Source organism: Protopterus annectens, chromosome 4.part0, assembly GCF_019279795.1.
Source record: "Protopterus annectens isolate FY-2018-M chromosome 4.part0, PAN1.0, whole genome shotgun sequence".
Taxonomy (NCBI): domain Eukaryota; kingdom Metazoa; phylum Chordata; order Ceratodontiformes; family Protopteridae; genus Protopterus; species Protopterus annectens.
In genome coordinates this window covers 1,864,257,698-1,864,270,996 of record NC_056733.1, presented here as the reverse complement: position 1 = coordinate 1,864,270,996, position 13,299 = coordinate 1,864,257,698, and the positions used below count along the sequence as shown (strand labels likewise).

Sequence of the window (13,299 nt, the reverse complement as noted above, 5' to 3'; positions counted from 1 at the left end):
CTGGTTGTTACCCTGCCACTGGCGTCCCCTGCAGGCACCACCTCTGGATTGATTTCTGCCTCTTGAACGCCTATTCCTGCCTCTCTGTGCTTTAGAGGAGTCTGGAAAGGACCAATTTTTGGAAGGCCAGTTCCTGCTAAACCTTGGAGGCTGAACCTGTAAGAAATCTTTCACTGTTTGTACAGATTTTGCCTTCTCTTCCATTTTCTTCAGTACCTGCTGAGCAGGAGAACCAAATAAATTGACCTTATCCATAGCAGCATCTAATAGTTTTGCTTTAACATGATCCGGCAAGGCCTGTTCTTTCAACCATGCATGCCTTCGGATAACTGTGCCAGTCATGGCTGATCTAAAGGAAGCCTCCAGTGCATCATAGCCGCATTTTAAAGAATGGTTACTAACCTGTTGAATGTTATGCACCATTTCTAGAACATATTTATTATCTAAAGTGTCATCAGAGGACAGTTTCTTAGTTAACTGATCAAGCATAAACTCCTGATATTGGATCATATGAAACTGACAGTTCAATGCCCTAGCTGAGAGTGTAGCAGAGGTGTATACTTTTTTACCCCATCTCTCTAAGGACCTGGACTCCCTTTCAGAGTGGAGGGGATTTTTAACAGAGGTAGCTGCTACTGCTTTAGGCCCCTGGGCGATAGTCTCGGGATCTGCAAGGGGAGCCTTGTATAAATGGTGATGTGTGTCCGGGACCCTGTAGAACCTATCGGGCTTAGCAGGGGCTGGAGGTAAAGTATCAGGAGCAGTACAAGCATCATTAAATGCATCATCTACAACAGAAAGAACTGGAGGTATAGCTAAAGGCCTATGTTGTGGTAAATGCAAAAAAGTCCTAAGCCTTTTCCTGGAGTCTGAGAAATCTTGTCCCTGCCACTGAAATTGCTCCCTCATGGCATGTAAGGTTTCCCCAAAGGAGAATTCCTCAGGTGGAGAGGCAGAAGGAATCGACTCCTCAGCATCAGAGTCTTCATATGGAGAAAAAGGAGCCTCTGGATGGTCTGTATTGTCTGAATCCTCAGAGGAATCATCCGAGGACACAGGTTCAGGGGGCTCTGCTCTAGGTCTCTTTTCTGGAGGTGGTTGAGAGGCCCTGTCTGGATGAGGTTGGGATCCCCTTATTAAAGAGATGAGATCCTCTGCCAGAGAAAGCATTTGGGAACTGGAACTGGGCCTGTGAGAGGGGGGCTTAACAGGCACAGACTTAGAAGTTTTGGCTGCTTTAGCCCTGGCAAAGGCCTTTATGGACATGGCTGCAGGAGGCCTAGCAGCACCACGTGCAGGGGTTGAAACATCCAGGGGAATGGTGTCCGATAATTCCTGTGAAACCACAGCAGCAGGTTGGATTTCAGAGGCCGATTCTACCAGGTTAGAAGAGGCCTCGGTAGAAGGCATGGATTCGGCTGCAGTTAGAACCGTTTGCTCGGTTTCGGCCGAAACTGAGACACTCGCGGTTTGCCTAACCGCGGTTTCGGCCGAAACCGTGGACCGCGAATGTCAGTCCTTTTCTTTGCGTTTTTTAGCAACTTGTGAAGTCGGAGGATCCGACGGCATAAAGTACGCGAAATCAGAGCCGAAAAACTGTTCAGCAAACTCCGACCGACGTCTAAGCGTCCGTCGGTTAAAAGATGCACAGGCTAAACAAGCTGCTACGTCGTGGTCTGGGCCTAAACAAGGTAAGCAGTAAGAGTGGAAATCTTTATGAGGTATTTGTTTCCCACAAGTTAGAGTTATTCACTTTTTCTGACATCGGTTGAGGCAAGAAAGAGTCCCCAATGGGGTACTTAGCTTTTTAGAAGTCTTCGAAGTAGTATTCGGTAGTAGTAATCTCTGGATCTGACCGACCGGCACTTGCGAACAGCTTCTGCTTCGGGCGCCACGCGGCAAGAAAGACTGAGGAAAATGGCGTCGGCTGATGCCTTTATACCCGAAAAGCTGCAGCTATGACGTCGGGTGAAGTGCGACACCAGCCGAGGCCAGACCCAGACTTTGGAATCCGGCCGAACGAAGGGCTGCCTGACGACAGGACAACCCATTTGTAAGGACTGCAGATGCATCCTTGAAGGACATCCCTGTAATATCTGTCTGGCTTGACAGGAGCAGGAGGGAGAGAATCAGGAGAAGTACTGGAGTCTGAGTACACATCATCCAATACATCTAACATTGGGGGTATAGCTAAAGGCCTGTGCTGGGGTAACTTAAGGAAAGTCCGAAGCCTTTTCCTGGAGTCGGGGAAATCCTGGCCCTGCCACTGAAAATGCTCTCTCATGGTGTGGAGAATTTCCCCGAAAGAAATATCCTCAGGAGGAGAGGCAGAGGGAATGGATTCATCAGCATCAGAATCCTCATAAGCCAGGAAGGATTCTTCCTGGGAATCTGAATGGCCTGACTCACCAGAGGCTTCATCTGAGGAAAGGGTATCTGCCTGCTCAACCCTAGGCCTTTTGTCTGAAGGCGGCTGAGAACCTCTGTCTGGATAAGCCTGAGAGCCCCTGATTAAAGAAAATTAGATCTGCAGCTAAAGTCATGATTTGTTTATCAGAAGTGGGACCCTGTGAAAAAGATTTAGGTGGGTGAGACTTAGCCTGGCTGGCAGCGTTAGCACGTGTGTAGGCCTTGATGAACAGACACAGGAGGCCTAGCTGCCCCACGTGCTGGAGTAACTTTGTCCACCGGTATGGTGTCAGGCAAATCTTGGGCTTCGGTTTCAGGAGGAAAATCAACAACTGGCACCGGGGTAGCCTCCGGGACCGAAGTGTGCGGTAAAGCGGTGTCGTCGGCCTGGAGCGGTTGAATTACCGCCTCCGAAGAGACCGATGCACTCGCGGTATGCTTTAGCGTGGTGTCGGTGGAAGTCGCGGGCCGCGAATGTCGGTCCCGGTCCTTCCGTTTTTTGGAAATATGTGCTGTCGGTAGTTCCGACGGCATGATACAGGAGTAATTTTCCCCAAAAAAGTCTTCAGCAAATTCTGCCCGGCACCTAAGTGTGCGCTTATTGAAGCAAGCACAGGCAGCACAGGCCGAGACGTCGTGGTCTGGGCCGAGGCAAGGAAGGCAGTAAGAATGGAAGTCCTTATGAGGTATTTGTTTACCACAAGACAAGCAATTATTAACTTTTGCAGTTTTATCTGACATCGGCTGAGGCAAGAAAAGGTTCTAGCGGGTACTTAGCTTTTTGATGACTTCGGTATCTGAAAACACAGGAGCTGGCCGACCGGCACTTGCGAACTACTTCTGCTACCGCGCGGCAAGAAAGACTGAAGAAGATGGTGTCGGCTGATGCTTTTATACCCCAGCCGCTCTGACGTCGGGGAAGAGGAGACATCAGCCGATGCCGGACCCAGACTTTGGAATCCGGCCGACCGAAGGGCTGCCTGAGGCAGGACAACCCATATGTCAGGACTGCAGTTGCATTCTTGAAGGACATCATCGGAATACTGGGGTGGAGCAGAAAAGACCTCAAAGTTGTTGGTATGTCCAGTCTTACAGGAGGTATAACGATCCTCTACATAACTTGGAAAGCCATGCAAACCTCAGGAACCTTCTTCAGTAACCATATCCACTCCTCCTGAAGTGGAAGGTACCAAAGAGAACATCCCAAACTGGAAAAGGTGGCAGGCTTCAAGGAGAGGATTGGAACAGACAACATGAAGGCTAAATCTCAGACACTGACACAGGAGTAATAAGAGACCATTCTGCAGATGGTGCCAAAGACACAGCATTGAGTAGACAGCCCTGAGACAATCTGAGCTCAGAGTCTTGCCAGCAAAGTGTGTTGGCTCAGATCCTATAGGTACAAGACTGATCGGTATAGAGGAAACCGATTTCAGGTTTAGGATTGATTCAGAGACCACCAGTGTTCAGATTCACACTGGAGGAGGAGCTAATATGGGAGATGCTGAGCCAGCCTTTGAAAGTAAAGGCTACAGGTTAACACCTGTGATGCAGATCAGTTTCCAGCATACTTCTAAGTCTTTAAGGATCTGAAGATATAGGCTAAAAGAATTTGAGAAGACACATGACAGTTCTCTCTCCAAGGTACTGCTCAGTAGTCTCCTCTAAGATTTGTCCGGTATAAATCAGCTCCAACAGTGGAGTGGCAGAAGGAGAATACATCTGGGTTGAGGCAGACGCCTACTTGATCCTCTGGACCTTGGAAGCTGAAGACTGAATGCCTGGTAGTCGCCATCCTTGGATTTTTGCTTTTTAGCTCGTCTTTGTCTAGCGACTTCTTGGGGTTCGCATCCTCTGGAACTGGAGGCAATAACCGAATGATTAATCAATGTGTTCTTCCCATCAGACAAGACAAAAGGCCTATAAGCCTTGCAGATGGAAAAATCTGCTGAAAGATGCCCCTCTCCCCAAACACATCAGAAATCATGGGTGTCTGGGTGGAATCTTATGACTACACTTCGGGCATTCCAGAAGCTCTCTTCTTTACTCATATTGGCAAGAAACTCCACATACAAGTCAAGCAATGAGAAGTAGAAATACTGACTAAACTGTAAGAAAAAAAATAGAACAAACCTTACAGACCAAAAAATACCACAACGGACAAAAAGCCAAGGAAAACAAAAGAAGCTCCACGGGCAAAAAGAGCAAGACCACCAAAAGATGATAATGTTTATTAACCTTCCGAAAAACAAGCTGTAGTAACAAGCGCTTTCGCCTGGTTAATACCAGGCTTTATCAAGATAAAAATACAATGCAATACCAGCTTTAAATAAGCGTTGAATCAAGACAGTCACATGACACGTTGATTGACAAATTAAGTAATCAACTAAATAAATAATTAAATCATCAGCATAAAAAACTTAGTCTTTTTAAAAAAACTTTGCTTAAAAATATATAGAAACACATTATAACACAGCTGACAATCTAGAACACCAACGACAGACCAAACCATATGTAAAAACGTAGATTGAAACCTAAAAAACACAATGCCTACTGAACACGTTGAACATCAACCAGTACAAAATACATTACATGAATAAAATAAAATCATTATATAATATAAAAATTATTGATAAAACCTACAACCTAGCCATTCTTAATCTAAGGACACGGTTGATGTTAATATTCTCATTGAGACCAGGGAATTTACCAGCATTTAGCCTAATTTGCCATAAAAGCTCCCTATATTCAAGTTGGGTCTCCCAATCTCCCCCTCTAACATCTTGCGTCACCTGCTCTACGACAGTAAATTTAAGTTGCATTTCAGGACAAACAATAGAATGTTTATAAAAAGCATTAGTTTCTTTCTTTTTGGAAATGTCATAAAAATGCTCATAAATTCTTCTTCTGAGGGGCCTTTTTTTTGGTTTTCCCTATATAAAAACTAAAACATTGTATGCATAGTCCTAAATATACAACACCTTTTGTCCCACAATTATAGTGTCTATCAGCATAGAACCTAAACTTCCTGGATGGAATATATACTATGCTGTCATTAATAATAGCTGTGCACTGCTTGCACCCCCCAAATTTATATGTGCCGACTTTACCATGGTTAAATTTATGCCGTATACACTGTTTTCTCTCAAATAGTCCTTTTAAATGAGTGTCCCTTCTTTTAACAAACCTAGGACGTTGGCCTTCCTTGTTCATGCCTAAAACTCTAACCCAACAGCTTATGACAACAGCTGCCCAAGCTGGAGCAAACTTTTGAGAAAAAGCTTCTCCTGAACTGTTCTATGGGGGGTGGTTAAAACTAGAATGGTAACTGCATACATCATACTTGGAGACTTTGTAGGTACATTTAGAGAAGGCAACACTGTCAGACGTAAACAGAAAAAAGGAGCTGAATAAATAGCATGTAGAATACAAAGCATACAAAAACTTCACTTATAAGATGGGTATGAGGTTCATTAATAATAAAAAATGAATGCAGATTGTTTTTCCTGCATGAAGGGTGGCAGACTCCAGACTTCAGCAGCATCCTTGTGATTTTGTAGAAGAGGAGGGAAATCAAAAATGCATGGGCTAAACTGGGGAGATCTCATTAACTTTCTAATAAATACATTAGAAGAGAGTGCATTCTTAATATCTGTTACTTGGTTAAATAAGCAATGTCAACACAAAATAAGTTGCTCCTGCAACTCTAACAGGGCTGTCAGTAATTTCAGAGCTTAGATAAACATTACATAAACAGGTTATCAAGTCTTCCAAAGAAAAGTGCAACTACAGGCCAGAAGGTAATGGCATGCAATTCTGATAAATGGTATACCGTTCAGGAAAAAATGGTACAGGAAAAGCACTAAAAAGCTAGATGGCCAACAAAGAGAAGAAGCACGTTAGAGAGAAAAAACAAAACCTTCTTTCCGCTGACAAGGTAAACAAATGCTAGCATATTCTATTAGCGCATGACAACATGGAGTATTTTTCCAGGCTAAATATTTATTATGTAACTCATGTTAAATGAATAAACTCACCAAGTACATGCACCTTTTCATATGGACAACCCAAAAAGCACTGCTTGATCAAGTGGCTTGTTAACAGCAGTTAAGTACAGAAATCAAATCAAGGACAACAGGATGATGTTCATTAATAGAGCCAAGCAATATGAAAGAGAATACATATAGGAGGGGAATCGCAAGCTTGTTAATATTTTTTGGTATGAAAAAAGAGAAATAGCCCTTAACTATGAACAAAACATGGCCCACAACATGTGTAAAAAGACCGCATTACAGCAAATTTGCTTGCTGCTAATTTTTCTGATTCATCCTCAGACTATGACAAGAAAGGAGGAAACACTACAATTAAAGTTTCTCAATGAGGAAAACTTATTCCTGAATACAAGTGAACTTCCAACACATCTTAGTCACAGTTGCAATATTTTGCATTCCGAATGCCATATAATTACACTACCAGTTCATTCTGAAGAAGTCTAGCCCTTTTCGTTAGACTCCATATTCCGTTAACAATAAAATGTTTAACAATTATAAAATGACAGATGTTTCAGTAGTCAGCAAGCCAATAATTAGTTAACTTTACAAACAAAAAAGCATTTTTGTAGTAATTTGCTCGGAAAGTCAGAAAAATTCGGAACAGGTTCATACCTTCAGTCTGTGCATTTGCTGCCTGCAGAAAGTATATTGTTTTTGCAGGGATTGATACTGTACTTTCATGCTGATCAGCTGCTTTTCCATTTCTGCCCTACGATCTTCCACCTACAGCAGATGGCCAAGTATAGTTAGTTACTTTGTAGACCCCAAAAAAAGCCATCAGAAACAACCCATTTACCAAACCTAAATTACTAGTGGCAAAGCAGTGAAGTAAAAACACATTTTCTGAACTCCCCATGGAAACATCTACATCAGTCATCAGATTTTAAAGTAGGCCTAACTAAAATTTTCAGTTGCTCTAACAAGATCTCCTCACACAGTCACTGCGCTACCCATGTCTATGATTAAATGGGTGGCACATGGACATTTCTCATTACTCAGGATTCAAGGTATAAAATAAACCAATTATGTCTCCAGGTTCAATTAGCTTTGTGGTTCCTATCACCCATTTCCTCTTTTGAATGCATTTGTGTTAATTATAAAAGTTATTGTATTTCAGCAGAGGACAATCCTCTCTGAAAACCTAAACTAAATTATACAAAACTTTTTAGTCTGATGAAGAGACCAGTCAAGGTCTTTGACTCCTTCATACGACAGATACAAACAAGAAAATGTATTACTCTCTATCAAAGAACCTATATGACTGACAGCACATACCCACATGCCTTTCTTCATAACTAAAATGCTTCTTTCCCAGACTGTGAATTGCTTCTGCCTTTATAAAATATTACACAGCCTTCACATAGCTACAGAGTACTCTGATTTACCACATACTATTGAAATGTGCAGTGAATATATTTCTGAATGCTGAATATATCGTGCCTGAAACACAACCCATCAAGTCAGAATAGTCTGTGTATCCAATCAATCTGGTATACAAAAGGACAGCATGGTATCAGCTCTCCTAAATCCTCATACAGACTGCATTTCTCTTGTATCCTTCTTAACTTTGTCTGTTCTCCAAGGCACATTTCTAAATCATAAAAATTGCACTTTGGCCAGACAGTCAACGGATTGTACAAGCGCACTCAGTGATTTAGTTCAAAATGTTCAGGATGACTCTCTCATTCAGATACTAGCAATGATAAATTATTACATTTACAAAAGTCAAAATATCCAAGCAGAGTCTACTTTAGTGCAAAAAAGGAAGTACAATTGTGTAAGTTCTACTTACCTGTAACAGTACACGTTCGCATTTCACACCTCAGTGGAAATATGGGTTCTGTGCCTGCACAAACAATCCACACTAGCAGCTTTCCAAAGCTAAGAACCCCCCTCCTTTGACACACTGTGATAGGGGGATTGGCTAAGCCACTCCCAACATGGGAAGTCTAACCCCTGTCACAGAAAGTCAGTTATTCAGGCTATTAATGCTAAGCAGGATGAATCAAGAAGTACTAGAAACAAGAATTGCTTGAGACTAACCAATTTGCAACCATAAGAAAACACAAATAAGCAAAGCCAACCTACAGAAGATTTGATGCCATCAAAATGTACACAAAATAAGGGGGAATGTTGGGTGGGTGCTGTCACCAAGGCAATATGAAATTTGAACATTTACTGTTACAGGTAAGTAGGACTTCTGCAACAGTACTATGTTCATCATTCATGCTGCGTTAGTGCCATACAGGTAGATTCAGGAAGTTTATCCTATATGGGATGAGGAAAGAAGGATCCAGGAGCCATTGGAGAGTTATCCTCACAAAATCTGCTCAGAATCTTGAGAAAAAAATCCAGTTTGCAGTGCTTTGTAAAGGTAAATGAGGACCAAGTTGTTATTAGAATGTTTCTAGAGACCACTCCTTTCCAATATGCTGCCAAACTGGTTAAGGCTCTGGCTGAATGCCTCAACTCTGCCAGAATAGATTTACCAAGGGGGGGGACCAAAAAACAACAGTAGAGGACAACTAACAAGCAATCATTTGCTTGGAAACAGGATGGCCCTTCTTAGCCCTAGAATATTACAGCTGTTCAGCTTTCCTGAAGGGCTTAGTTCTGTCAAGGTAGTACCTCAGCAGCCTTTGCACATCCAAGGTATGCAGAATTTTCTTTGTATTTAGATTCCAGAAAGAAAACTGGGTGACTGGTGGCTTGACTCAAGTAAATTCAGAAACAGCTTTTGACAGAGGATTAGTGCACATAATAATCCTATCCTTGTGGAAAATCAGTTAAAGTTGACCCATCATGACAGCCTGCTGCTCAGAAACTCACCTTGCAAAACAGCTTCCCAAGGGATGAACATCAAAGCAGTTTGAAAGGCAGGTTCAAAAGGAGATGAGGCAAATTTTTCCAAGAACAAAGTTGAGATCCCAAGGAGGAGGAATTTGCTTTCAAGAGGGTCTCACGTGCAACGCTCCTTTCATAAACGGATTACAAAAAGATGAAAATGGGGGGAATCCATGGGCAGAAAAGCTAATATTCTCACAAGATCCCCATGCATAAGATACGCCATTGTTGAAGGGTGGACACCTCTGATATCGGTTAGGTGGTACTCGGATATCGATTAGATACCAGCTAGAAAACCTCTTCCATTGAGAAACAAGATTTTCTGGCTTGAAAGTTTCCTTGCCTACTTCAATACCCGTTGCACATGTTTATGAACAAGTACCTAAAGGGTATCAAGATAAAATCATCTAGGCTGTCAGCAACAATTGCTCTAAGTCTGGGTGCACCAGTTGCCCCTCACAATGCAGGAGGGGATCTAAACTGCGAGTAAGATTGTGGCAATTTCGCATTGCCAAATTCATTAAAAGGGAAAACCAACTTTGCCTGGCTAAAAGGGGTCATCAACTATCTTTGATAAATCTTTCTGAATTTTCAGAGGTACCTTTGGTATTGGTGGAAACGTGTAAAGGAACATTCCTGTCCAAGAGAATAAGAATGCCTCTCTCCACGCATGGCTGCAAGGATGACTCACTGAATTCTTCCAACTTTTTGTTCTGAAAAGCAAACAGATCTATTTGAAGTGTTCCACACACATCTGGACCAAATCCAGGCAGACCAGTCTAAGTTTAGTAGGTCTGCTACTATGTTTTGCTCTAACAGGCTGTATGAAGCCTGAAGTGTCATGATGCTGTAAGGTTAGTTCCAGGCCATCACTGCTAACCAGTAAAGAGGGTACTGATCTTGTACTCCCTTACTTGTTCAGGTATTAAGTGGGGTCATCTTTGACCAATAAAAGAAGAAACGGGTGCCATAAGTGGTGAAGACCTTTAAAGGTCTGAATCACTGGTAACATGTTTTTGTGTTTCCATATATGCAGAGTTTGAAGGATCCCATTAGTCTTGCACATGAACTCCCCTGTACACTGTTCACCATGCAAAATCTGACACGTCCGTCTGGACTGATTGACTGAACTGGGGTCTGGAGGGTTAAGGGTAGGGCTGGATTAAGAGACATCTCATTCCTCCACCACTGTAACTGTTAAAATCCAGGACTGGTACCTGGAACACCAACAGAAGCAGGTGCTGTATTCAGTTTATTTTTTTTAAAAGTACCATTGAATATTTTTCATGTAGAGTCTGGTCCTTGGTCTTATGAGGATCATTGAGGCCATGACGGTCAACTTTGAGAAACATTCTTGTGGCGGCAGCTTCCTGAAGAGAGAAAAAACCCTGAAAACATTCTGAACACTGAGCTAGGTCTACTGTCAGAAAGGCCAGACTGTGTCTGTCACAACCCAGAAAGACACTTCTCAGAGGGTGCGAGGCAGGATATTTGTAGGTTCAACTTGAAGTTGGGAGCAATTGGCATGTGATATGCATCCTTCATATGTAAAGTCACAATGAAACAATGGTCTGGAAAGAAGGGGTACGAAAATCTGCAGGATGAATATTTTGAATTTGGGTACCTTTGGAAATAAATTTTGGTATCCCAAACTTAAAACGTGTCGCCATGATAGCTCCTTTTTGGGTATCAAAAAAAATTCTGGAGCAAAATAGTTTTCCCTGCTGTGGTGCAGGAACTTATTCTGTAACTCCCTGCTTGCAACCTGTGAAGGAGTACCAGAGAGAGACAGCAGGAATGTCCAGTCTGGAGGATGTGAGGGGCTTTCTGCAAAGTAAGGATTTTCTGCCCACTGGGAAGAGTATCCACACACTAGATTATTCAAACTGCTCACCAGGCTGCTGAGATGATATAAAAGGAGAGAAGGGACATGAGGAAGAGATGGTATGCCCAGAGTCTTAGCATAGTCATCCTTTAGTAGGGGGAAGTAACCCTTTTATTTGGTTTGGGAGCATTATCCTCCTGATGTCATTTCCTCTTCATACACTGACTCTTGTTAGGCTGAGATTTTTGTTTGTTCTGCCCCAAGTTGGATGCATTAGTGGAGAACCTGGTATTATGAAACATTCTAGATTCCCCATGCATCAATTTACCTCTATTGAGAATATGGGAAGCAGCAGGGCCTAACACAAACTTAAAACAAAGGAGCATTCAACATCTCTTTTTTAAATCAGAGAAATTCTGGTTATGTAACCAAGCAAACCTCAAAGCAACAGAAGTGGGTGCATTTCTTGAAATACTACCCACACCTTCTAAGAGACTCCTCAAAGCATTTTCTGAAATCTGAGTAGTATTAAAATATATAAAAAGTCATCTGAACTGTTAAAGCCCATTGCAAAATTAACTGTCAGGACTTCATATGGAAATGTACAATTTTTAAGACAGAATTACTAGACTGAGTCACCCAGACTCCCACCCCTAGATTCTAGCCACTTGTCAATTTTATCTGGGGTAAAAAAGCCAAGGCTCTCTTGTTAAAGTTGGCAGCTGGAGAAACCACAGCTGGGTCAGTTAAAGAAGCAAAGAGCTGCAAGATCAGAGTACAACTTTGTATTTTCTCACAGCCAAAGGAGTTTTATGTGCAATTTTACAGACCTCTTCTAAGGCCAGTAATAGAGGAACAGCCAAAACACTTGTAAATCTCATCCTCAATAAGATCAGAAACTCTGACAAGCTCCGGCTTAGCTGCAGATTGCTTCCGGTCAAACACACCTCTAAACTTAACTAGCATTTGTGGAAAGGTGAACACTTGCTCACCTTCTGAAGAACTGGACGGACTCAAGAATGCTCACTGTCTGCATCATAGTGCACATCAAAATCTGAAACATTAACTGTTCTCTAGAGAAGACAGCCCCATAGTCATTCTGAATAGCAGCATAGCTTCAGAGATTAACTGACTGTAAAACACTCTTAAGCTAAGGAAACCACATCAAGTCCTACACATGAAAATAACTGGACTGTATTACGTTTCTTCTCACAATGAAGAACACTACATGACAAAATATCTGGGGACAGAGTATTGCCTGGCAAGGTGTCTATTACTGCAGAACTTTCCTGTACTTCAAGGGTTTGGTTCTCCCATGCCTTAATCAGGTACTAGAACACCCAAAGAGGATGTGTCTGACCCCAGTAGCATCCAGGGCTGCAGGCTCACACCAGGGGGGTGACAGGGAAAAAGGAAATTAGTTTCCAGGCAGGCTTAAGGCAACAGATTCATAAACCACAGCCTGAGCCATGTTTTGACAGTTTTTTTCTTTTTAGGTGAAACTGGATTTGAATCGGCAAGGGGGGGAGATCAGGATCAGGATCCATCAAGTCACAGGTAAAGACACCAGCCAGACTAATACATTGACATTAAGGGTTGATTAAGAGCAGCGGTAATAGACAAACTATGTTCCCACACAAGAAACTGGGATAAACTGCAAAAAATATAACAACCACCACAGACAGTCAAGAGTAGCAAGTTCACTTGTCCAGACAGTAGCAAAAAATCAAATATGCCCTTAAATCAAACAAACTTTTTTAAAACAGCATAAACAAGCTTTTAGAGATTCACTTGTCAAAAATTAAAAAAAATATTCACAGAAAATGCAAGTAATTTGCAGTAAAATCATGATTTAACAAGTAAAACGACTATAAGCAGTGTTAAACCAGTAGTAAATATAAAAATGAAAAAAAATTTGAAAAATGCAATATTTTCTTGTCAGAACTTCAAAATGAATTAGGTAAACACAAACAAGCAGGTCTCTTGGCACTTTGTAAACCAAAAGCAAAGCACCAACAAATACAAACGAAAAAGTCTCCGGCACAATAAAGGTTATCCTTCTATTGGTAAAGCAGGCAGACCACTCGATCGGTACCAAATCCTTTAATCCAGAAAATCACTTCATTAGACAAAAAAACAAAGTCCATACACAGTAGCCTGGATCGATTA

General features: G+C 42.1%; 1 protein-coding gene across 2 annotated transcripts in view; it reads right to left on the bottom strand.

Moving 5' to 3' along the window:
• SPDL1 (spindle apparatus coiled-coil protein 1) overlaps positions 1-13,299 on the bottom strand; it is a 1,384,944-nt gene that overhangs the window by 702,287 nt on the left and 669,358 nt on the right. For both annotated transcript variants that reach the window (XM_044069534.1, XM_044069533.1), the window contains exon 7: positions 7,074-7,184. In XM_044069534.1, the coding sequence (XP_043925469.1) occupies positions 7,074-7,184 (111 nt within the window). The remainder of the gene's footprint in view (positions 1-7,073; positions 7,185-13,299) is intronic.